Source organism: Rhipicephalus sanguineus, chromosome 11, assembly GCF_013339695.2.
Source record: "Rhipicephalus sanguineus isolate Rsan-2018 chromosome 11, BIME_Rsan_1.4, whole genome shotgun sequence".
NCBI lineage: Eukaryota > Metazoa > Arthropoda > Arachnida > Ixodida > Ixodidae > Rhipicephalus > Rhipicephalus sanguineus.
Genome location: NC_051186.1, coordinates 100,192,566 through 100,219,061, shown reverse-complemented (window position 1 = coordinate 100,219,061; position 26,496 = coordinate 100,192,566). Strand labels below are relative to the sequence as shown.

The window sequence follows — 26,496 nt, the reverse complement described above, 5'->3', positions numbered from 1 at the left end:
GGGCCTGGTCGCGTCGAGATACACAACCTCTCGGAAAGAGGTAATCGTCGATGGTCGCGCATTTAAGTCCGAGGAATTTATATTCCTTAATCAGCAAAGCCCGCTGCGTAGCAAACGCGGGACAGTGTGTTATAATGCTCAAGTGTTTCACATGAGCCACAAGCTGCCCACACACGAAACAAGATGCGAAATATCAAGCATGCCCCTGTTTTTTTTTTTTTTTTTTTTTGTTTTTTTTTTTCCTCGTACGTGCCGTTTTTGCTACACAGAAAGCACGCAACAGAAAACAACATGGCGAATTTTTGCGCTGGTGTACGACCATTCCACATGTTTCCGGCTCGACATATAAAACTCTCGGGATTTCACAAACGGCCGCCTCTAGGCACTCTAGCCGCTCAGGCATATAGCGCCATCTATTAGAAGGCCTGCGTATGACTTTCCATTTCAACTCGGCGCCCGTGTTTGAGTGAAACTGCATGATACGATAACGAGGCGACGTAATGCATTTTTATCTGGCGTCCGCCTTCTTGACGACAACTCTCCAGTACACACGGCGAGCATTGCGAAGGCTACAGTGAAGGTTTTCTTAGTAGACTTTAGCGCAAAAAGAAAAAAAAATCGCTGTGTCCGTGTGGTCCTTAATTTGTTGCTGTTTCTTTCGCTAAGTCTGCTAAGATGCTGACCAACTCGCCCAACAGTCACTCTAGAGAGAGAGAGATAATAAAAGGCGAAGAAAGGCAGCGAGGTCAACCAGAATTGTAGCATCCGCTTTGCTACCTTACACTAAGGGAAAAGGGAAAGAAAGATAGAAAGGAAAGCGGAAAGAAGAGCAGGCGCGCGATAAAAAAAAATATAAACAAAAGGAAGCTGTAGAGAGGGAGTACTAAAGCCTATTCAATAGGCCACTGGCACGCAAAAAGTTTGTGGCTTCGAGGAGATCGATCACCGACCCTATATAGCCCAGGCCTGGCGTTCTGCAGCCTTAGGAGGCAAAAAATGTGCTCCTAAAACTGAAGCAGATAATGCAGCCCGCGGATAGGTTAAAACTGTATTTTGAAGGCCATAAAAATGTTAGTTCAGGGATGTAAAATGCGAAGGGAAAAGAAGTGAAGCGAGGTTTTATGAAAAACGAGACAGTTTAATTTCTATCGCCACTAAGAATTGATCAGGCCGGTAACATGAGCAATTATCTGCACAACTTGTATAACCGCTCAAGTGTTACATGCAGTGCTCTAGGTAACCGAGCCGTTCACTGTTAGGAAAAAACGCCGTCCCAATACACGAAGTCGACACAAAAGTGTGGCGAGGAACCAGTAAGGACTTTCTTTCTTTATTGTGAGGTATGAAAAAGAAACCAGTAAGGACTGTCACCTAAACTGTTTCTCAAAAGGTCGTTCATATTACGAGCCATAACAAGGCGGGCGGGATTTGGTGGTATGTGTAACAGCAGCATCCCCTTGTTTCGATAACCAAGAAAAAAAATTCTGAGAGCCATTGAAGCCCTTATGCGTTCGCGCTCTTGCTCTTGAGGATCGGACTCACACCTTAAACCGTTCATCATTCCTGTGAGTTAATAAGCGATGATAGAGAGAAAAGGCTCGAAGAATTTCATGAGTGTTCAAATAAAAATTCCTGCTCTGCCGTTCCGATAAAGCGACGCTGTGGAAATCAGCCCGAGATATGCGCTTTCCTTTTCATCTTACGGAGAGCAGGATGAGTACCTTGAAATAATTCATTTATCATCAACGTTCTCTGCAGGCACAATGAAACAAGCTCGATTGAAGAAAGCTTTTCTGAAATTTCGTGTGATTCTTTCGACTACCCAGTTGGAAAGCTTTGGACTTTGGCACCAAAAGAGAGCAAAAATAGAACCTTTTGTACTTGACACACTCACTGTTTCAGGCTTAAGTTAACGTTTCTCTTAGGCTTTATCGTTTTGTTTTGCCATGTTATTTAATGGATTCAAGTTGGAAACTTATGAGCTTCAAGAAAATTTTACCTCACATTCTGGTTCAGTTGGCTGCATGAAAGCAGTATCCTAAGGTGTTACTGAGAAGGCACATTCAGGCACGTAGGCAAGGGAGGGGCCCCCCCCCCCCCCCCGTAATTCCTCCAGCCTTTTATATTCTCGGGCAACTTTTTTTCTTTTTGCCATGAAAAAACCTTCTTTCGAATAATTAGGCCTTGCCCCCCCCCCCCCCTCCGAAAAAAATTCTGGCTACGTGCCTGGGCAGATTTGAACCCTCTGACACTTTCTGCCTGCCGCCAAGCCTAAAAAAGTACGCAATAAACGCTGTAAAGGGCGCCTATGTTTATGTTCCCTTTCTTGTCCTTTGTTCGTTGTGCGCTGGTTGTTGAAGATGGATTACCGACTAGCCCAATCTCAAACTTTGCTTCAGTAAAGGGCGCGTTGTAAAAAATATGGCCTATTTATGACGAAGCAGCTCTTTTATAGACGGCACAGTAAGCTTACATATGAAAACAAAGTCTAAATCAATTGCCCAAGCCAGCCAGGGTAAGCTTAGTTTGCCTTTAACCACGAATTTGCTCCTGTAGGCTATATCACAGCATCTGCTATACAACTGATTTTGCTGCCCAGCTTAAAACACCCTCTTACAACTAAGCCATGCACCTTCTTTTTAACACGAAAGTGTTTTATGCCGGGGCCCACCAAGACTTTCATAACGTATTTCCGTCACGAAAATACGTCAGCAAAATGAACGCCATCAAATGGCAATGAAAAAACTATAAGAAAAATTTCCGTTAAGAGGAGTCGAACCCATGACCTCTCGGTCCGCCCAATGGCTGGCGGTCGTTTAGCCCACGGAGCGATAATGCGACAGCATTGGCTCAGCAGATACTTTATTTGGTGAAGGAAAATCTTGCAGCTCTGGGGAAGTAACGCTTTTAAGCGGCCGTTCCTTGACTTAGGCTTCCTCCACTCGTGCAGTGACTCAGCTTGTACAGGTCTGAGCTAAGCAACGTGGCCTCCTCTAAAAATATATAAATCAATACGTATCGAGGACACCCAATTTGCAGCACTGCCTCCTCGTGGTCTACTTCAGGCAGGCCAACCTGCGGCTTCCAGGCGGTCATTCGGTCCCTGTACGTTCTTATCCGATACATGTTACGCTACAACAGCTCTTCGCGAAAGTGGCGGTTTTTGGAATCATCTGTCACAGTCCGAATCTATACGATCGTTTGCTAGCAACGCATCACGTAAAATAGAAAGCTCCCGTTTTCCGCGTTAGCTTATGAACAATGTAGCCACACCAACTCTTTATACTGTTCACCTAATTTGACCCTCCGTGGTCTCCAGTGCTGCAAAGCAACGAAGTAAATCAATTAACAAAGTATCACACAAAGGTAAGATGACCAGTAAGAAGATTGTGCCAGTTGAAGAGAGCGTGGTGTGGTGCGAGCACTCTTATGTGGTCGACGGTATCCACCAAAAGACAAACTTAAGAACGCACTTCGACGTTCCCAGTGAGCAAAAACGGGCATGTATCCGAGTCTCCTACCTCTCCCCCATCCCCACCTTTTCTTCTCGCCTCTTTATGACCCGCTACCCACCACCGCCTTGCCAAGCAAGCTGCACACATTTTGGTTGAACTTCTCCATGTTCTGTAGAGCACATGTTGAGCACAGTCTGTGTGTCGTTTTAGTAGGGCCTTTTCAGATCATAACATAAGTTGAACACAGTGATAACCTTGAAAAAAAAAAGCTAATTGTTATGTTCTTATATCAGACATTGAACAATCGTAATATCATGCCTTTAATTAGTACGCCTATAGACTAAACAGCTAGTGAAATGTTTACCAAGCCGAGGAGAGGCGAAGCCTGGCGCAGCAGCCACACTCTCCGCAATGAGTATCCTTGTGTTTCCACACCTATTTTAGAAATGGGTGTACCGTATCAGGGCTATATATGCTGTTCGCACCGGAATCCATCATATTTATTTGTTTACTGTAATTCGGTCGCTGCAAAAGCTTCAGCCGACTATGTGACCTGGACGACGCGGGCGCGCCATACCATGGATAGGACCTTTTTGCAGTTTTTCACGTTCCACTTGAAAATTGGGACCAGAATTCTCATCGCCTAATTGACACAAACGATGTGCCCAAAACTTCTAATGCTATGCGTACTATGTAGGCGCATGTTTAAATAAGCGCCACAGGTAGGCCTAGAGCTTCAACGCGGGCTTCTCTGATCACTCGACATGGTATCTGTTCAAGGGTCAAGCGTACATAGAAGATTATACATGGAGCGTAGACCACTTGAAGGGCGCTTCAGTGTGAGGCAAGCTCCACCTTATCGGCGGCATATCCGAGCTACTAATGCTAAATTGCAAACATTCACTCGCCCACGAATAAAATCTACGTGTGTGACTAATGGGGCATGGTACGTCAAAAAAATTACATTGACTGATATTCGATTCCGCTATCTGCACATTTGCTCTGCACAATCCCATTTGCTTTTTATAGTAATTATTTGAGCAGAAGTAAGTATGTGTGGTTCTGAACAGTACGCACATATTTCGGCTTACTCTCACTATATAAAGGATGGGCTTAAGCGTGAGGTTAGGCTTAACAGCGATCGCTGACGGCAATCACGTTCAACAATCTGGCAATGAGAGAGGAGTAACTTATACTTCCCCACAGGTATAGCCCATAACTCGGTCATCGTGCAGTAACTCACCAGCGATAAGAAGACACGTAACGGCCAGCATCTTGGTATACTGATGTCCCGGTAGTAGCAGATCGACGAAGTGAAAGCCACTAAACGAGTGGTGAAGCGACGCTAAAAACTTGCTGCCCGTCGACGATATACTCGGCCAATATCCAGCACCGAAACACCTCCCCTATACTGGGCAAATCCAGAGCACGCTCGAAAACAAGACCACACTGGATTGCCGAAAAAGAAAGGGTAAGCCGGGCGACCAGCGCGGCTTTTTATAACCTACAAGGAACATAAACGACACAAATCGGAGGAGCCGTACCACGAGGAGGAAGATTGGGAGAGAGTGATTTTCTTTTCGAGAGGGCAGCTTCTACTCAGGCAGTCTATACGAGGGTAGAAGAAGAAGAAGAAGAAGAACTAGACAATCGGGGCCACCAACCCCACGCTGCACCCCCTTGGTTGGGCAGGGCCAAAACGCAAAAAATTGAAACAGCACGCGCACGCTTCTTTCCACGCCCAAAGGCTCTGGTCGCTGCTGCCTATACCTCCGAGCGAGCAATCTCTACTCTGCCTTTCTCAGCACGTTGTTTGTTTCGTTTCATTCTCCGCTAAAGGACAACCTGGACAAGATGTGTGTAACGGCAGGAGCAGCAAAAGAACCCCCCCCCCCTTCCTTACTCCCCCCTGACTGGGCTAGCGGTTCTTTCAAAAAAGCCGGCGCGTCGCTTCCTCGTGCGAGGAAATGAGACGGGCTTCTGCAAAGCCCACCGGACGGGTCGGTGAAAGTGGAACAGCGTCTGCGTCGACTGGCGGCTTAGAGAACGCGCGAGGCGTCGTCGTACTGGGGGATGCGGGTTGGGCCAGACGGGTGGGTCGCCCACCCTCCGACGAGGCGAAGCGTCGTCGCGAGAACGATGCTCTGTCCGTGTAAGAACAAGTATACGAGACGTCGATGGCCTGGGCACGAGGTCAACGTGCAAATGGACAAAAAAAATAAAGCGCTACCGTCACCGCCGCGTTTTGCCCTCTCGCATGGCCTACGCTCGCATCATTTGGTGCAGCAGCACGCCTTGTCTCAGTTATTCACCCAGCGGCAACCAAGATCGGGAGAGGAGGACGTTGGGAGGTCTGTCCTTGTGCGACATTGTAGTAATCGTTGTAAGCAAGCTGGTAACACCACCCTGAATCAACAGTATACAGGGGCATCGTAAATTGGGCCAGTTGGTAATGGTTCGTGGTTTAACAGCGCAAAATGAAAACATACGGAAGAGTACAAAAAACAGCAGAAGGAAACACCTACATGGCCTGGCCATCACCAGAAGGTTTTTTTTTTTTTTTTTTAAATAACGAGCTAAAGGACAAGTAAAGATAACATACGTAGACTGCATGACAGGGGAAGGGGGAGGAGTTAATGGCGAGGAGGACCCAGATCAACAAAAATCAAAGACGCATCAGTCAAGGCACACCCTTCGAATAAGTCCAAGATAAGTCCTTTTCATGCAGGGTCACATGCAATCTTTGTCATGCAATCTGTGTATGTTATCTTGACTTGTGCTTTATGTTGTCTTGCTCTTTGGACTAAACCTTTAGTTGATAGTCCGCGCCTGTTTGTGTTTTCTTCTTCCATTTCGTGTTCTCGTCAGTTTGTTTTTTTTTTAATTCGCCGTTACAGTAATCAGCAGTATACATTCTGAGCGAGAGAAAAAAACGATTACCTGATACTCTTCGGTGAGTCCTCAGTTGGCCCATATATAAACCTCTTTAGAGATACACATTAACTCTTCTTTTGGAGAGTGGCGCCTGCCACGACTCTCCGAAGAGAGTATAATGTCCTCCAAAAGAGAGTTAACGTGCATCTTCAAAGAGAGTGTACGGCAATTTAGGATATGTATGGAAATTTAGGACTCAATAAAAAGCGCAACAGGTAAGCAGTGCTTTCTTAGAGTGTAGGTCGAAACACCTTCTACTGTGGCTATTCTTCACAGTGGCATACCGTCATGTCGACGTTTGCAGCCAATTGGCAAACATGCGGCTGCCTTTTGAGTCAATCACTGGATTCCAGAATAAGATGGCGCTTTCGAGAACACTACGCAATTTTGCGATGACCTGAATAGCACCCCGTGAAGTCGATTTCTTCATCAGAAGGCTCGATTTCTGGGCAACTCGGTAATACATTTTCGTGAGGGCAACGCAAAACAACAGAGACGAGTGGAAACGAAACACAAATACCTTGTACTGCGTCTGTGTTTGGTTTCCTTTCTTGTGTGCTGCTTCGCGCTGCCTTCATCAAGATGATTTCTATTTATTTTGGCAGTGTTTAGCTTAGGTAACAGTAGCCAGGTTTTGTGTAGAGTGTGACACTCTACTCTGTCAAGCCACAATGTATGTCAAACGCAGCGCTCGCGTCAACGTCACATGATGCTGTTTCAATAGCATCACTAGAGGCCGCACTTCTAGGCACTAAAAAAGCTCGTTTTAGGCGCCAAAAATAGGCAGGCAAAACAATGTTTTAGGCTTCCAAAATCGTAGATATAGGCACAATAAATTTTCACATAAATACAAATAATTTCAAATGAAGACGTGCGCGATGTCTATCTACGACGGGAAAACAAAAATATTATTGCTTAAGATGGCGCGATATATATGAAAACGTTCATTGAGGAAGGAAAAAACAGGGGGTTCCAGCGAGCGGGTTGGTGGGGCCCCTATTCCAGGGCTCCACTGACTTGAGCGGCCCGCCGCGCCTGATCGAGGAGTGCTAGTTGCACCTCCCGATCCTCGCAGGCAAGCAAAGTCTCCCACGGCTCCCTTCCGGAAATTTTGCCACGTGTTTGCGGCGAGTTACAAAAACGCCAAAATTTGAACATAGCGTGCTTTGTCGTGCACGGTTCGCACTCCCGTGCTCTGCAGAGTAAGTAGTGTCCACTGTCGAATCAACACACTCCTGGGTGTCTTTCCGGCATGACTGAGAAGTGCAGAGTAGGAGCAGACAGCCAGATTGCTAAAAGACCAGAAGCGAGGGATTTCTCCTTTTGGCCGGGTCGAATTGCGCAGAGCCAATTTCTCTCCTGGCAGTCAACCACTGGCGTCCGGGGGGGGGGGGGGGGGGGGGGTCAACCTTCTCCCGTCCCCCGAAACTTTTCAAGTTGCGTGTGTGTATATCACGCGCAATACAAACGCATGCACGGCCGTATATAAAGTACGGTTGTCCCCACGACACCCCCCCCCCTGAAAAAGATTTCTGGCTACGCTACTGCAGTGAACACCTTAAAAAGTAAATTACAAAACAAAAGCTGCGTGCACATCACATTTTTCTTTCTTTTTTTGCTCTTCCCTCTCCTTTCCGCTGACGGCTCTCCGCGGCTTCGCATTCGCCAACCACTCGGGCCATGTCAGCGCGGCGGCGAATGCTCGCCGGCGTGTCCCGCTCACTGATGCTAGCGGTTGTTGGTTGGTTCAACTAGAGGACTAGGTTAAACCCCATAGTTCCTAACAGTCAATCTTACGTGGTAACACGAATAACGGTCTCAAACAGCACCCGGGAGCGAAACTTGAGGCTAAATAGCGTTCATATAAGTGCCAATCTTGAAAATAGGCATTTATAGGCATTTGTGAGCATTTAGGCACGAACGCCAAAAAAAGGCATATATAGCCACTATAAAAACACTATAAAGCCCTTCTTAACCTCTAATTCATGCTCATATATCAAAATGGCGCGATAGGAGCGCAAGGCACAAAATAAGCATTTGCCTAAAATCCGGTCTCTAGGCATCGGCACCGTTTTTCGAGCTGTTTGTTCTGCACTCTAAGAAAAAACAGTATGTGTGAATCTTTTCGGAGAGTTCTGACTCGCCACATATACGACTCTCTTTAAAGAGGCACGGTGACTCTCCTGGTGGGTCAGAGTCGGTGCGCTCCAGGAGAGTACCCCGACCCTCTAGGAAGGGTGGAAGGACTCTTATTCAAAAGATCACATTACCACTTACGAGGGAGTCAGACGACTCTTGCGGGTAACGCTCCTACGTGGGTCAAATGACACACACCGAAGCGTCAAGCGACTCCACAACTATTGCAGCAAAAGGGAGAGTTGGGCTAGTTGGTTTGCGTTCATACTGAAACAGCGCAAAAGACGTAGGACACAAAGACTTGACAACACGTGCGCTCGTATTGTCAAGTCTTTCCGTGTCCTACGTCTTTTGCGCTGTTTCAATATGTCCACAACTATTTTAAGTTACTCAATTGACCCATGCTCTACTTTTGTGCAACTACTGTTGGAAATAGTGAAGTATTCATTTTAAGCAAGTCTAATAATACTTGCCGTTGTGACACGCGACTGTAAAACAAGAATAGTTCCATTTTAGCAATATTTTATTAAAACTCGAGAAAACAACACAACTTTTCCAGCAGAATAATCTAGAAAGCGCGAAAAAAATGGTTTGTGATTTCCAATTAAGCAGTTGAGGTATTCCTTATTTATATGCTTGTATACGTATAGCCAAATAAAATGTGTCACTGTGATGTGCATAGTGTCATATGGTGCAAAATAAACTGCAGAAATCGGCATCATGTTTTCATATTTATTCCTTATGATTACAAATAAATCAAAAAGTGGTGACGGCTGGAGGCATATGACTCGTGACTTGCTATGTTGTTGCTCCTGCTCAGAGTGAGAAGCCATGAAAAATGGCATCTGAAAAGCGGAAAGTGATATTATGATGAAAAAACGGAATTGTAAAAAGATTTTTCGAAACCTACACAATAAGTGATTTACACAGACATAATGAAGGCTCACAACAAAACAAGAAATCCAAACAAGCATAGTAAGGAGCAAAGCTTTTTGCCCTTAAAACACAACTTACAAATAGTAGCTGTTGTAACAAATCACTTGTCAACAATCTTACAGCACAAGATAATGTGAGCCTCTTTTAAACAACAAAGGTAATTTGTTTAGGCTTCTTTACGTGGGTGTCACTCACCTCTTTTCCTACGTCGTCTTGTCTACTACAGCAATGCGGACGTCGACCGCTGTAAATCACATTGCATCAGCGCTGCGGACAACGTGTTATGTCATCCCGCATGCGATAACGCAACTGGCTATAAGAACGACAAGGCACAAAGGGATGCCCTGAACAAGGTGGCCAAGATGAACGCAAGCGGCAAGGATGGCTTGCCGGCCTCAATTTGCCTCACAATCGGCAAGCCGTACGTGATCACGGCGAACACCGACGTAAGCGACGGCCTCATTAATTGAAACATGGGCACATTCTGGTACATCCAGCGTGAAGAACACGGAAACTTCGTGCAATTGTGGCTTGAATTTTCAACGTTCCCGGTAGGCATTGTCGTCCCAGCCAGGACGAAGCACATCACTACCGCACATCCTTCAACAAAATTGAAATGGCTGTCCGAGGTAATGCGAACCACAACAACCACGATATACGCCAGAAAAATATCTCGTGTACGATGACACAGTTTCCCCTTGCGCCAGCAAACGCTATAACTATATATAAGTCACAAAGGGCCGCATACGCCCAGGTAGTCTGCGGTTACGATAAGCACCAAGTTGGTCTGCGTAGCACTTTCCAGGGCTACCAGCCTCGACGGCCTATACCTCACCAACGCAAAAAGGTGACTTCAGGTTCTGACATGTCACCGGCTCTATCGACGGACAGTCTGTCGACGACATGACCCGGCCAGCAAGCAGACACCTAGACATTGTCTTGCACTGGGCTACCACCGCCTTCATTCTATGCCACAGCCACAAACATCCACAGCATAACCACGGGGTGAATGATGATCAGTGGGGCGAAGCTCCCGAGGAAATCATCGGTAAACTGTGAATACTCCGAGCGAAAGTGAAAGCGCGCCAACAGCGAGCGGATTTTATTACAACGGTCCTCCTAGCGTACGTCGCCGCACTAAATCGAACGATTGCCTTCCACCAATGACGCGCGCCATATGTGAATTTTCCGTGAATTCTGCCCAGTACATCATCAACGACGTGAGATCGGGCGCGTTTATACTAAAGGGTCGATGAGAGTCATGGCGACTTGCAGCTCACTTTATTATACTTGTACGCTGTGAATTTTTATTGTTTAATCACGCACGGGAGAAATCTCACACAGGCACTACATTGGAGGTCAAAATCCAGTGCCTGTATAAACGGGGTGGTCAGTGAACGGTTGTGCAGCGCGAGCAGTCGGCTAGCAAACGCTGCCTGCGTCGGCCTCGCGAGGCGAGAGAGAGAGGGGGGACTAGAGCACGCATCTGCAACGCAGCGAGCGCGGAGCGTCGGCGTCGCGAGGCGAGAGGGGGGGGGGGGGACTTTACCGATCGGCGCTCGCCCGTTGCCGATCGGGCCAGGGGGCTACATACTACTACTACTACTACTACAGAGGAAGGAACGACCCACACCCTAAGGAGCTTCGCCCTTAAAATTACCTCAGGCTCGCCGCTCTCAACGTACAGTCTGTGCACGCGCACGTGCACGACCTAGAAAAAGACGCTCTGCTCCCAGAAACTGGCATGTTAGCTTTTTCTGAAACCTGGAGCGAAGAGCCCACTGTGTCGTCCACAGCAAGCGGCTTCAATGCAGGTGCGTAGGCGTGGGGCAAATGTAAGAACACGGCGATGCGCAACTTCAACATATGCCGCATCCCACTTCGCCGGCCGCCAGGCACAGAACACACACAGACACGCAGCGGAATAGGCGAGGTCTGGGTTGCACGCATTAATTACAATAACAAAGACATCCCGCTCGCGCCAACTACCTGAGAACTCTCAAGAACCCCTTCTACACATGCACACGGGTTCATGCAACGTGCCTGCGTTCTCCATCATAACGGACAAGTGTAAGCACTACATATCAGCTTACCGCGTCTGGTGTTAATACTCATGCTGCTGTTGGAATCGTTACGCAACTGTAAAGAACTGGCTATGTAACACGTGTGCGACTCTTCAACATATGTGAGTGCGTATACCGTTTGCACATATTTTTAGCGTGATTTCGTAACGTTTCGCTCAATGTGAAAATTTACGCCACAGTCACCGTCCCGCCGCATGCTTCGCATACATCGATTCCCACGGTACGTGGGATCTGCCGAATTTTTTTCTTAGAGTATGGCGCCACATAGAGATTAACACAGGGGACCTTGTCTCAGCCACTGTAGAAGTGGTGGTTAATATAGCAATATTCATACTGCCATCATAACGTATACTGTAGCATGCAACTATTTTCTTGTCATTCAGCTCTTTTGCGTGTTGTCTTAATTTTAGGAGCCCTGAAGCGTTTTCCATAAAACTTGATTCATTCTGCCACATACGTGTGCTTAAATAAGTATCCATATTATTGCTTCATACATCACAAATCATTAGCTATTATTTTTATATAATAAGAAGCTCCTTCTAATTTTAATGACCTGAGAGAAAGTTAAGAGATAGAGCTTTGAAGGGTAGCTGTGCTTAATCCCTATGATACAAATTGACGACTTGTGATTAGGTCCAAAAACAATTCGGCTGATCCCACGCCTTGTGGGAATCGGTTTCATGCGAAGCCGTCAGCCAGGAGTTCGATACTGCATTTATTGGCTTTGAGCAAAGCGTTACGGGGTGGATCGACCTGTTTTTTTTTTCTTTTTTTTATAAATCGAGTACTTGTGTGCACATTGTGGCACGCCGACTACACTGACGTTTAAATGGCAAGTTAAGGTCTGACGTAATATCAGCACTCACATAAGAGCACAGACATCTGTGTTATCGAAACGAAGTGCATGCTACGATGCGGTGATGTCAATATCAAACGGAACTTTCGTTAGTGTATTCCTCCGGGGTCGAGCAACACATGAATATAGCTTGCTGAATTATTGGAATACATATGTAATGTTTATTAGACTGCTATAAAAACGGAGCCAACGCTGGAACCACAACTGACATTAACCCTAGATGACATCCGTATAGTAGGAGTACATATGTAGCATTGATTGCTTTCTTATAAAATTAGGTAGCCAACACTACAACCACAATTCACGTTGCACTAACATTACGCCTTCATAGAGTCTTTTTCCAAATCAATTTCTAGACCTGCCGTGGCTCTGTGGTAGAATACCTGACTACCACGCAGAATGCGTGGGCCCGATTACTGCTGGTATCAAAAATTTTATTAAGCCGAAAGCCTTAAATGCCTTATCAAACGCGAAATTTGACCGCGTGCATCCTGCGTCGACGGCGTCTCGCGTCCTGCAGCGTCGGGGACGAGTGATGCAAAAAATCATCATCACATGACAACGTCACCACATGACGTCATGATGGCACCACAGATCGCCAGAATGTGTGACGTCGTTATGACGCCACAAGTTTTGGCGGGACGTGTCGAAACGTCACATGTTGCCGGTATCAATAATGCATGTTGCTGGGCGAGTCGGTATCCTATGACGGTATCCTATGACATCGTATCTTGGTCAATGGTGGGCCGATCACGGAGGCAGTGCAAAACCAAGTGAAGTGCCTCCTATCTTGGAGGCACTGCATAACCACGTTAAGTGCAGAAAGCTTTCGGAAGGTGGCGGGGCAGAATCAATACATCTAAAGTCACTGGAACAGGAAAAGTGCCGCGACCGTCAGGCCCGCCGCCATATTTGGTCCAGCGCGGCTGAAGCTGTGGCGGCGCGGTGTTGTTTTTACGCTGAGTAAAGCATATTTTACGCATTGCGTGCACTTTTTCAGTCCCAGATGAAGCATGCCGCTGTTTTCTGACTGATTACGAAAGAAATAGCGGCAGTTTACGCTTGCCTACTCGCGTACGCGCGCGTACTAACGCGATAAAGAAATGCGAACTGCGCGGCATTTATTTACGCGCTCGGCTGTCGGCATCTATTAAATGCGAAGCATTTCTTAGCGAGCTTCTGCGACTTTGAAGGTATCTATCTATCTATCTATCTATCTATCTATCTATCTATCTATCTATCTATCTATCTATCTACTCTATCTATATCTATCTTCTATCTATCTATCCTATCTATCTATCTATCTATCTATCTATCTATCTATCTACCCGCCTACGACTTTGTGCTCTCCTTGCCCGTTTTTTAATGGGATGTATAGCAAAATTCATATGGTATAACATGACTGTATGGCGAATATAAATGACAGGTCATAACCTGAAAATCGTAACATGCATACCATGAACTGCATGATTTACACGCCACTGTTTTGGTGTTCTTGCGGCCGCTTCGTTAACTTTATATATACCACAATTGGCATTTGTGACTGGAATCTATGACGAACATAAGTGACTGGTCCTAAGTGCAAATCATGACACGCATGTCATGTACAACATGATTTACATGACATGGCCTCGGGGCGTTCGCGGCAGTTTAAATAAATGAATATATACTGCCACGTGACCGTCTTTTGGTTTGACACGATGGGCGTGTGCTCGTATCATTTGTGCCTTTCGTCTTTGCATGCGTCAAAGCAGGCGCCTAGTATGATCATGTGTGTATGATGTTATGGCGTCCAATTCTGTTCCCTCGACTTCACGTGTTGATAAGGGGCGTCAGGCTGAACGGTGCCACTACGAAACCGCGTGCGGCGCCGAGCCGCGAGTGTTCTGTTTCTTGTGACCCGTCGAATCGGCAGCTGCGCCTGTCGATGTTACCGCCGCCGATTTAGAGAACCAGTTTCGCCCAATTAAAGTGGTTGCCCCAAGACTGCCTTCAAGTTCCTGCTCTATTAGTCACAACACTACGTGACATCTGGTGGAGGTGCTGGTGTCCCATGCCTAAGACGCCTCCCGGAAGCAGAAGCAGCAGCCCCCATCGCACGCTTCCAGTTGACGGCGCCATTGCGCAGCGAGCAAGCCGCCGCTTGCTGAACTTACCTCCGGAGTTCGGCGCTCTCCCAATCAAGATGACGACGAAGACGGCAGGAACTAACACCACCGACGCAACCACGGCACCAATTGTCTTCCAGCAGCCACGAGAGTCGCCGAAATTCCATGGCTCATCTTGGGAAGACGCCCAGGAATGGATTGAAAAGTTTGAAAGGGTAGCCGCTCTTAACGACTGGGACGATGACAGCAGCTCAGGCACGTTTTCTTTTTCCTTGGAAGATTCCGCCAAGGTATGGTTCGAAAACCGTGAAGCGTCGCTGTCTACCTGGCATTTGTTTAGGCAGCATCTACTGCGGTCATTTCCCAGCGAAAATGGCAAGGAACGCGCAGAGCTGCTGCTTCAAACGCGTATGCAACAGCCCGGAGAATCTGTGCTGATGTACGTAGAGTAAATGCACCGGTTGTTTCGAAAAGCTGACCCGGCAATGCCTGAAGAGAAGAAGGTGCGCTTCTTGATGAGAGGCGTGAAAGAGAATCTTTTTGCTGAGCTTCTACGGAACACTCCCTCTACTGTAGAAGACTTCCTAAAAGAAGCTAGCAACGTCGAAAAATCGCTGCAACTGCGAGCGAGGCACTACGATCGCTTCTCGACGACGTCAGTGAGCATCGCATCCACCCCAACTAACTTCCCGCGTGAAGACAGCCTCAGAGAAATGATTAGATCTGTCATCCGCGAAGAAATGCGCATGATGTTTCCACCTTCGCAACCTCATGTCTCGTCCCTCGCTAATGTAATTAGAGAGGAAGTTCAAAGCGCGCTAGGGACCCACGGACCATGTCAGGCGATAAAAGAACCAGAAGTCATGACATACGCCGCAGCCGCACACCGTGCACTACACACGCCAGCCTACACGAGCCGCGAGCCGCAACGTCGCCCTCCGTCGCCACACGTGGACAGCCGCCCACCGCTTCCTGCACGCAGCGTGCTGAGGAAGACTGACATATGGAGGGCACCGGACCGTCGCCCACTATGTTACCACTGCGGCGAAACGGGACACGTCTAACGCCGTTGTCGATACAAATGGGTCTGCGTGGGTTCCCCGCCATCGCGCCCCGCCCACAACGAGGCGAACGTCCGCAGGATATTGCAGAATACCTCACCACCGCTGAGTGGAGACCTAGGTATTCGTCTCGCTCACCATCACCTGCCCGCTTCCAGTCACCAGAACGTCGGTCGCAGTATTCGGATGCTCGTGGCGGATCTCCAAGTCCGGGAAACTAAAGTCGGCAGCCGCTGGAGGTGTGGTTGCTGTGGAACAAACTTTCGAAGAACCTCCGCCGCAGACGACGAGGCTGCAAGACCAAGCACGACGAATAAGCGACGACGTGGGCCCCAGCGAAATTCAAGTGCCTAAGGAAACGGAGCTTGACGGGTGCAGTGCAACGGAACGCATGGAAAGCGGTACGACGCGACGCAGCCGTGACCCAACACCTCACCGCAACTGCAACGCAAGATCTAAAACTACCGACCTCGACGTACTCATTGATGGCCGCAACGTTCGTGCTCTCGTGGACACAGGCGCCGATTACTCTGTCATCAGCGGGCGCTTAGCAACTGAGCTAAAGAAAGTAAAGACTGAGTGGGACGGCGCACAGATGCGCACGGAGGGCGGACACCTTGTCACACCGAAGGGAAGGTGCACCGCTAGAATCACAGTCCGCGACGACACATACCCAACTACGTTTGTGATACTCCAGCACTGTTTACCGAGATGTGATACTCGGCATTGATTTCCTGAACGAACACGATGCTGTCATAGACCTAAAATCGCAGTCTATTACGCTGTCCACAGATCAAGCGATAACCAGGACCGGGATGCTGAGTGTCGTTCACCATTGTGCGTAATCGAAGAACATGTTAGTCTCATGCCCTACTCAAGCACGCTCGTCTCCGTTAGTAGCGATGCATCAGTAGAGATGTATGGCATAGTCGAAGGAAACGCGGACTTGCTATTTGAACGTGGCATTTGTGTCGCGAGAGGTATCGCCAACTTCAGAAACGGACGCTCAGAAGTACTGATAACTAACTTCACTGCAGAGAAAAGGCACATTAACAAAGGCACAACCGTCGCGTTCCTGGAAAATTTCGCTGAAGTCAGCGAATCCTGCAGCTTGACAGGAGTCGGCGGCGAAACGCGTGGCCAGAGACCCGGTTGTGGAGCCTATGTTCAACATAAACTCTGCTCTGCCAATGCAGAGACAACAGCAGCTGAAGGGCCTTCTTCGCCAATACATGAGCTGCTTTTCGACGACATCGAAAATCAGGAAAGCTACGATAGCTAAGCACCGCATTTTAACAGACGAAAATGTGCAGCCTGTTCGCCGAAGCCCTTATCGAGTCTCGTCACGAGAGCGCGAGGTTATCAAGAAGCAAGTCGATGATATGTTGCGTGATGACATCATTCAGCCGTCGCAAAGCCATGGGCGTCGCCCGTTGTGCTAGTCAAAAAGAAGGACGGAACGCTGAGATTCTGCGTCGATTACCGTCGGCTGAACGACGTTGCAAAGAAGGATGTCTATCCGCTGCCACGTATCGACGACACCCATGACCGCCTCTGCCATGCCAAATACTTCACGCCGATGGACCTCAAGAGCGGCTATTGGCAAGTCGAAATCGACGAAAGGGACAGAGAGAAGACTGCTTTCATTACGCCGCATGGCCTCTATGAATTCAAAGTAATGCCGTTCGGACTTTGCACAGCACCAGCCACCATTTCAGAGAGTTATGGACACAGTCTTAGTTGGCCTGAAGTGGCAAACGTGCCTCGTCTACTTGAACGACGTCGTGTTTTCGCAGCAAACTTTGAAGAACACTTAAGCAGGCTGAGGACCGTGCTCACGGCGATCGAATCTTCCGGATTGACACTGAAGCCAGAGAAGTGTCGGTTTGCTTACGAAGAATTGCTGTTCCTCGGCCACGTCGTCAGCAAGAATGGGTGTGAGCCCTGATCCACAGAAAACTTCAGCCGTCGCCGGATTTCCGCGGGCTAAAGACAAGAAGCAGGTCCGCAGGTTTTGGGACTATGCGCCTATTACAGACGATTTGTACTAATTTCTCGGAAAATTGCTGAGCCGCTGACACGTCTAACGAAATCGGACGTTGAATTCAAGTGGGAAACTCCACAAGTTGACGCATTCGCCGAACTTCAAACGCCGCCTTCAGTCAACGCCAGTGCTCGCGCATTTCGACGAAAACGCTGAAACAGAGATCCACACAGATGCAAGCAGCGTTGGCCTCGGCGCGGTACTCGTCCAAAGAAAAGGTTCTCTTGAAAACGTTATCGCCTACGCTAGCCGGTCGCTCACCCAAGCTGAGTCCAATTATTCGACAACACAGAAGGAGTGTCTTGCGATTATCTGGGCAACCGCCAAATTCCGCCCCTACCTATACGGACGTCCTTTCAAGGTGGTCACAGATCATCACGCGCTCTGCTGGCTTGCAAATCTGAAAGAACCATCAGGCCGCCTAGCGCGTTGGAGCTTGCAGCTCCAGGAATTCGATGTCAAGATCGTTCAGAAATCTGGACGCAAGCACTCCGACGCCGTTTGTCTCTCACGCGCTACCCATCGGCGTTGTCCCACAGGATGCAGATAACGACGCCTTTCTCGGAGCGATCAGTGACAATCGTTTTGCCGAACAACAGCGATGCGACCCCGACATTCATGACCTCATACAGTACTTGGAAGGCAAGGCAACATCCGTTCCGAAAGCGTACCGCACGGACACTCTTCATTTTGCCTACACAACAACGTTCTGGTGAAAAGACTTTTCTCCAAATAGGGCCAATTTCCTACTTGTCGTGCCGCCGCAACTTCGCCAGGAAATACGCATGCTTGTCATGACGAACCAGCGTCAGGTCACCTAGGATTCAGCCGCACACTGGCAAGAATCCAGAAGAAATACTACTGGCCCAATCTGACATCCGACACGGCGCTATACGTGAAGACCTGTAGAGACTGACAAAGACGTAAGAGGCCCCCGTTAAAGCCTGCTGGACACCTAAAGGCGATCGAGCCACCGGTCAGGCCTTCCAAACAATTTGGAATGGACCTTCTGGGACCATTCCCGACGTCCGCAGATAGAAACAAATGGATCGTCGTCGCAACCGATTATTTGACTCGTTTCGCCGAAACAAAAGCGCTACCTAAGGGCAGTGCCACAGAAGTCGCGAAGTTTTTCATCGAAAACATCGTCCTGCGACACGGTGCGCCCGAGGTGCTCATAACTGATAAGAGGCACGGCGTTTCACAGCTGACCTGACTCAAGCAAATCTACACTATAGCCACACAAGCCACCGCAGGACGACGGCATACCACCCTCAGACTAACGGCCTTACTGAGCGGTTCAACAAACTATTGCCGACATGCTATCAATGTATGTAGACATCGAGCATAAGTCATGGGACGCCTTATTACCTTACGTGACATTCGCCTACAACACCGCAGTACAGGAAACTACCCAGATGACGCCATTCAAACTACTATACGGAAGAGAACCCACGACGACGGCTCGACGCCATGCTTCCGAACGTCACCGACGAGGTCTCTCTCTACCTGCAGCGGGCAGAAGAGGCTCGACAATTAGCCCGTCTGCGTATTCAAGCACAGCAGAAAGCCGACGCCCGACGCTACAATCTTCGCCGACGCCACCAGCAATATCAACCCGGTGACCGCGTCTGGGTGTGGACGCCTATTCGGAAGCGCGGACTCAGTGAAAAACTCTTGCGCCGCTACTTCGGACCTATAAGGTTGTGCAACGCTTAGTCCTGTGGATTACGAAGTTGTGCCCGATAACCTTACTCGTCCCAACGACGTCGCCCACGCCTGAAGTGGTCCCACGTCGTCCGTTTGAAACCATACCACGCACGCTAGTACTACCACTAATCCACAACTTCTCGAAGTTACGATGTGTTGCTTTTTGCATTCTTTTTTTTTCTTGCAGTCACATACTAGTTTGGTTTAAACATCGGGACGATGTCTGTTGAAAAGGGGGGCAATGCCACGTGACGTCTTTGGTTTGACACGACGGGCGTGTGCTCGTATCATTGTGCCTTTCGTCTTTGCATGCGTCAAAGCAGGCGCCTAGTATGATCATGTGGGTATGATGTTATCGCGTCCATTCGGTTCCCTCGACTTCACGTGTTGATAAGGGGCGTCAGGCTGAATGGTGCCACTACGAAACCGCGTGCGCGGCCGAGCCGCGAGTGTTCTTGTTTCTTGTGACCCGTCGCATCGGCAGCTGCGGCTGTCGATGTTACCCGCCGCCGATTTAGAGAACCAGTTTCGCCCAATTAAAGTGGTTGCCCCAAGACTGCCTTCAGTTCCTGCTCTATAGTCACAACCAGGGGCGTAGCAAGGGGGGGGTGGGGGTGGGGGGGGTTCAAACCCCCCCGGAATTTTTCAGTTTTGCTGTGTATATATACACGCACACATACAAACGCACGCACGAACATCCAATAATGTCTGGTTGAACCCCCCCCCCCCCCGAAAAAAATTTCTGGCTACGCCCCTACTCACAACACTACGTGACAATACCAAGACTGCTATGACGAGACATTTCTCATGTTAAGAGACATGGCGTGCAAAGCCATTTCTGTATGGCGAACGCAAATGACGGGTGGTAACATGAAAATAATGACATGCTTGTCAAGTATAGCATGATTTACATGCCACGCTTATGATGAGCTCGCGGCCAGTTCGCTAGCTTGATATACACCAAAATTTATATTGTGTCGCGTGACCTTATGACGAACGTAGATTACAGGTGGCGACATGAAAATAACAACATGCATGTCAGGTATGCCATGATTTTCATGCCACACTCAATGTGGGCTCGCGACCGGTTTGCTAGTTTGATATGCATCAAAATTTGTATCGCGTGAGGTGACTTTATGACGAAGATCAGTGACGGGTGGTAACATGAAAGCAGTGTTGGCGGTAACGCGTTACTAGTAACGCCGTTACCGGTAACGTGTTACTTTTTTCAGTAATGTAGTAACGTACTCGTTACCATTTCGAAACTGTAACGAGTAACGTACTTACGTCAACATTTTTCGGTAACGTGAGGTGTCACGTTACTCGTTACTTTTTATTCCAATTATTCCGGAAGTCCTGCACAAAACTCCTTCGTCTAGGCGAACCGTTCCCACAGCTTTTTTTTTTCTCTTTTTTTTTGTCGCAGCGGCGGACTGCTATCGGCCTGCCAGGCGTCGACAATCTAACATTATATCTAATGTGCTTGTCGAGCACCTATTTACCGTAGGTGCGGACGTACTCGCAATGCCCACGAACTATAGGTGGGGCGCCGTTCGATTCAAGATAGCGCCCGGAGGAGGGTCAACCCGTTTCTTCGCATGGGAACAGATAAGAAGTGCGGACGTACGGCCCGTGCCACTTTCACCGGATGAAGGCATGAGCTTCACTGAAATGAATATGAGACCAAAATACTTTCCCACATTATGGAAAGTGCTAAGCGCTCGCCACCTCATTATTTGCTGCGGTGTGAAAGGTTATATTTCAGCTCCGTTACCGTGCATCAACGATGCTTTGCGAAATCCTCGGCGTGCTACAGAAGACTGCATGAACTAGAATTGACGCATGAACTGAACGGCACTCCGGGGTAGTACCTAACGAGACTTCCTGACGGATTTCCCGCAGAAGTAGGCCGCTAGCGAGTTGCGCAATCGATGCTGCACGGGACCACATGTTCAACGTGTTGATGGTTTCCAAACATATTACGCCGTCGTCGTTACTTGCGCAGTCAGGAACGCGAAATTACTCCTTCAACGGAACACAAGCATCCAGCATCGAATTCAGTAGCGCTAGTGTCACAGTCATGCTCAGACTTTAGCCGTGTGCCATACTTCACTATGACGTTGTAGGTTCGATCAGCACAATCCAAAAACTAATATCGAAAAGAGTGCACACGTATGCTTTCGCAACATCGAAGAATTAGACGTTGCGAAAATCGTCGAAGAACAATGCCGTTCGGAAGGTACCGGTGAAATACAGGAGAAATTAGCTGAAAGGCGTGGATTGTGGCCGTGACTGCACGTTTCATTGCTCTAACCATTTTGCTTCGCTGATCGAACTCGGGCAGGTTGGCGGCACGCGGTGCTCCATAATATCGACAATAATTGCGCTACATGCAATGCACAAGAAAACCTATGCTTTTATTTTGATCTCGCTCAAGGATATTACACATTAAATACAATCAAAGTGACTTACGAGCGTGAAAAAACATCAACGCACGAGGGGCCGTGAAGTGCAACTCTCTCCTCGTGAGTTGGCAGCTGATCGTTCATCGTCGTTTTCACTCTCGGTGCTATTACAGCCTTCTATATCCAGTGAAAAATCCTCGTCGTCAAGATGGTTTCTTTGAACATCACTGCTGAAAGCAATCTAAAGAATTTCCACCGCCGAACTACTTCCACCATTCCGCGTCACAATGTTTACAATTAGAGAGATGTCTGGGCGCGGAGAACATTTTGCTCTCAAACCGGTCAACAAGCAACTCGCTTGCAGTGTGCTGCCACCTATCAACAAACGTACAAAACAAGCAGCGTAGCGCTGGCTATGAAACCAACACGCTGGTGACGGACGGCGTTGAGAGCGTTCGCTTCACGAAAGGCGTGGATTGGACGTGTCCTCGAATGACTGAAACGTCGCTTGCACGATTCATAAAAGTGCTTCCTGACAAAGGTTAGAGGCCTTATTTTAATGCATCGCCAACTTGAGACTGCTCAGTTATAGAAGAGCACATCGCGAGCCCGTGCGACCTCCCGCATACAATGTTATGGGATTTATGCACTACAAAAACATTGACGAGGGCTATATCCAAGCAAAACAGTTTCAACTGAAAATGTCATACGATAACATTTAACTAACCTACGTGGCTACAGAAAACCTCGCGAAGCTGATATGTGTACTCTAGTAGAAGTTGCTTTTGGGCGAGTTGGTGCCTTGCTTTGGGCTATCCTGTGTACGCTTTGGGCTATCATTGAAAGCGCGAGTTGCCACGGTTTTTTACGAAACATTCGCGTCTCGCAACAACGAATCAGATTTCTCGTGTCACGGATGGCCCGGTTTGTTCACTGATGTAGGAAACATGCAAAGTCGTAGTGTTCCTTTCTTGCCAACGCGTTAACACTGAGGCTACCACAGCCGAATAACGGAGCCACAGCGTAGTGCTGCCATTTTGTCTTCTACTAACCCTCCTCGAGAGGACGCTCCTGAATTCCGCTTGGCGGCGCGACAGTCTATGGGCATTGCGAATTCACTAAGAAGCAAGGAAAGCTGTCCGACGACATCTTTGAAATAGAGCTGTTGCCCAAATTCAACAAGTTGTAACTGTCAGCAAGTTGTCTCTGCGGTACTATAGCGCTGTTTATCAGCTTTGTTTTCAAAATAAAATGTATTTCTATCTGCTTCTAAGCGCGGGTATATGTTTCTGGTTGTTGAATTCTTGAGCAGGCGAGGCTGACCTTGAACGCCTTCGCAAACGCTGGCAATTTTCGCGACAATTGTGTAGCTTTAGGGGCAAAAATGATTTATGCAGAAAATAATATTTTTCCGGGACTATGCAATTTAGGCATTTCTTAATTGCTACAAATTCTTCAAATATGTTTTGTGCGATAGTAGGCACACCGTCAGAAGCTGTAAATTTGGTGAGAGATCAGTGACGTTTTCTTTCTGGAGAGCGTTGATGATGAAATCTCATTTTCTGTTTTCTGTCCCTTTGAGACATACATGGCTTTACCATTTGCCACAAAGTTATAGGCCATCACGAGCAACTCTACAGTTAACTTTAGATCACTATATAATATTGCTCAAGTGCGGCACACTTGGGCAAAGTCTCCTCAGTATATTGTCACGTGGTCGTGACGTCGACGAAGACAGCAGTCGGCGTTTGCAGGATGAAACTGTTTATTTGGCCGAACTTGTGGCCGGAAAATGAGAACTTGAACTACAGCAATACACGCTGTACAATGATAGCGGCGAACAGGGCGTCGTCCGTCGATCAACTGACAAGCAGTCAAGCGCGTCGGCTTTTATACAGGCGCTATCGAACTTCCAGCGATATCGCTGGTGCGGCGTTATCTCTCGATGAAGCTGGAACTTCTCGTGCGGCGCGCAATCTTAACAGATTGTTCCAAAACAATCGCGAAGCTTCCTACACATCACGGCGGGCCTGCGCAGCGCGTTGCCCACAGTATTTGTGGGTGAAGCTTACACTCATGAATATAAGACTCGCGGCAATGCCCCCCTCTGAAAAAGCATCGTCCCTATGCTTAAAAACAGAACATGGATACATGCAATACTAAAGAAAACTAATAAAGAAAGCAAACATTAGAGTCCTCAGGTGCGCTAACGAGCATAGTACGGTTTAAGGCGCACCACATGCACGACCTCGTTCGAGCTCGGCGCCTCTGGGAGTTCGTGATGCCGTCGGGGACAACCTCGTAGTCGAGTACGCCGCCGAGACGTCGAAGTACCCTATACGGTCCGAAGTATCGTCGAAGAAGCTTCTCGCTCAGTCCGCGTCGTCGTATTGGCGTCCAGACCCAGACACGGTCGCCGGGCTGGTACTCGACGAAGCGTCGTCGAAGATTGTAGCGGCGGCTGTCGGTGTGCTGCTGGGTCTTGATGCGCAGGCGGGCCAGCTGTCGAGCTTCTTCGGCACGTTGTAAGTAGCGGCGGCGTCGACATTTTCTTCGTCGTGACGTTGGGTAACATGGCGTCGAGCGTCGTCGCCGGCTCCTTCCGTAGTCCAACTTGTACGGCGTCATCTGCGTCGTTTCTTGGACGCCGTGTTGTAAGCGAAGGTCACATACGGAAGGACGGCGTCCCACGTCTTGTGCTCAACGTCGACGTACATGGCGAGCATGTCGGCGATGGTCTTATTTAGACGCTCGGTGAGGCCATTGGTCTGCGGGTGGTAGCGGTGGTGCGGCGGTGGCTCGTCTCGCTGTACTTCAAGATCGCCTGAGTTAAGTCCGCAGTAAAGGCGGTACCTCTGTCTGTGATGAGGACCTCTGGGGCACCATGACGCAAGACGATGTTCTCCACGAAGACTTGGCTACCTCGGCGGCACTCCCTTTGGGCAAGCCTTTGTCTCGGCGTAGCGGGTCAGGTAGTCAGTCGCTACGACGATCCACTTGTTGCCGGAAGTCGACGTCGGGAACGGCCCCAGTAGGTCCATCCCGATTTGCTGGAACGGCCGGTGAGGTGGATCGATTGCTGCAGAAGTCCCGCTGGCCTAGTCGGCGGTGTCTTCCGTCGCTGGCAATCTCGGCAGTCCTAACGTAGTGGGCGACGTCGGCAGCAAGGCGTGGCCAGTAGTATTTTTCTGTACTCTCTGGCGAGCGTTCGGGAACACCGAGGTGTCCAGCCGTCGGGTCGTCGTGTAGGGCCTGAAGGACTTCTGGTCGCAATGATGAGGGCACGACGAGAAGGTATCGTTTCGAAGTGGCGAGAAGTTCTTCTTCAGGAGAACGCCGTTCCGTAAGAAAAACGACGGCAGTCCTCGCTTGAATACCTTCGGACCACGGCGGTCTTGCACTCGAGGTACTCAATAAGGCCCCCCAGTTCCGCGTCGGCCCGTTGCCTTTCGGCGAAGTCGTCGGCACTTATAGTTCCGAGGAAGCAGTCATCGTCGTCGTCTTGCGGTGGCGCGTCGACAGGGGCACGAGACAGGCAGTCGGCGTCAGAGTGTTTTCGTCCAGACTTGTACACGACGGTAATATCGAATTCTTGAAGCCTCAGACTCCATCGTGCGAGACGACCTGAAGGGTCCTTCAAAGTTAGCTAGCCAACATAAGGCGTGATGATCACTGACAACTTTGAAGGGCCTGCCATAGAGGTAGGGGCGAACTTTGACGTAGCCCAGAGAATGGCAAGGCATTCCTTTTCTGTTGTGGAATAGTTTGCTTCTGCCTTGGATAGTGACCGGCTAGCATAACTGATAACCCTTTCAAGCCCGTCAGTCTTTTGCACAAGGACGGCACCGAGTCCTACGCTGCTTGCGTCGGTGTGTATTTCCGTCATCGGCGCAATCGTCGAAATGCGCAAGTATGGGTGGCGTCTGCAGGCGTCGTTTAAGTTCTTGAAAGGCTTGCACTTGCGCCGTTTCCCACCTGAATTCCACGTTATTCTTCGTTAGAAGCGTCAGTGGTTCGGCGCTCCGTGAAAAGTTTTTGACGAGCGTCGGTAATAGCACATAAGCCGAAAATCGGCGCACGGCCTTCTTGTCGGTGGGTGGCGCAAAGTCGCGATGGCAGCTGTTTTTCCGCGGTCTGGGCGCACTCCAGACTTGCTGATCACGTGACCCAGAAACAAGAGCTCGTCATCGCGAATCTGCACTTTTCTGGCTTCAGGGTCCGTCCAGAGGCCTTGATTGCTTGAAGTACTGCCTCAAGCCGCCGGAGATGCTCGTCGAAGGTCGAGGAAACACGACGACGTCGTCCAAATACACAAGGCACTTCTGCCACTTCAATCCGGCAGTACGGTGTCCATGACACGCTGGAACGTCGCAGTGCCTAGCAAAGCCAAAAGGCATGACCTTGAACTCAAAGAGGCCGTCGTGTTATAAAGGCAGTCTTTTCTCGGTCTCTCTCTCTCGTCGACTTCGATTTGCCATAGCCGGTCTTGAGGTCCATCGACGAAAAGTGCGTCGCGTTGTGAAGTCGATCCAGGGTGTCATCTATTCGTGGGGGGGGTACACGTCCTTCTTCGTGATTTTGTTCGGCGCCGGTATCAACGCAGAAGCGCAGTGTCCCGTCCTTCTTCTTCACTAACACCACGGGTGACGCCCACGGACTCTTGACGGCTGGATGATGTTTCGCATAGCATCTCGTCGACTTGTTTCTTTATCGCGTCGCGCTCTCGAGTAGAAACTCTGTATGGCTCTGACGAGTGGCGAGAATTTC

The 26,496-nt window shown here is 48.9% G+C and overlaps 1 protein-coding gene and 1 pseudogene across 1 annotated transcript in view; both read right to left on the bottom strand.

The window, feature by feature from the left end:
• The window catches only part of LOC119373957 (uncharacterized), a 319,601-nt gene extending 314,664 nt beyond the window's left edge, over positions 1-4,937 (bottom strand). Inside the window, exon 1 of the mRNA XM_049410772.1 lies at positions 4,699-4,937. Within this exon, the coding sequence (XP_049266729.1) occupies positions 4,699-4,729 (31 nt within the window). The 5' untranslated portion in view covers positions 4,730-4,937. The remainder of the gene's footprint in view (positions 1-4,698) is intronic.
• A 13,423-nt stretch (positions 4,938-18,360) lies between these two features.
• LOC119375287 (kelch domain-containing protein 3-like) overlaps positions 18,361-26,496 on the bottom strand; it is a 16,040-nt pseudogene continuing 7,904 nt past the window's right edge.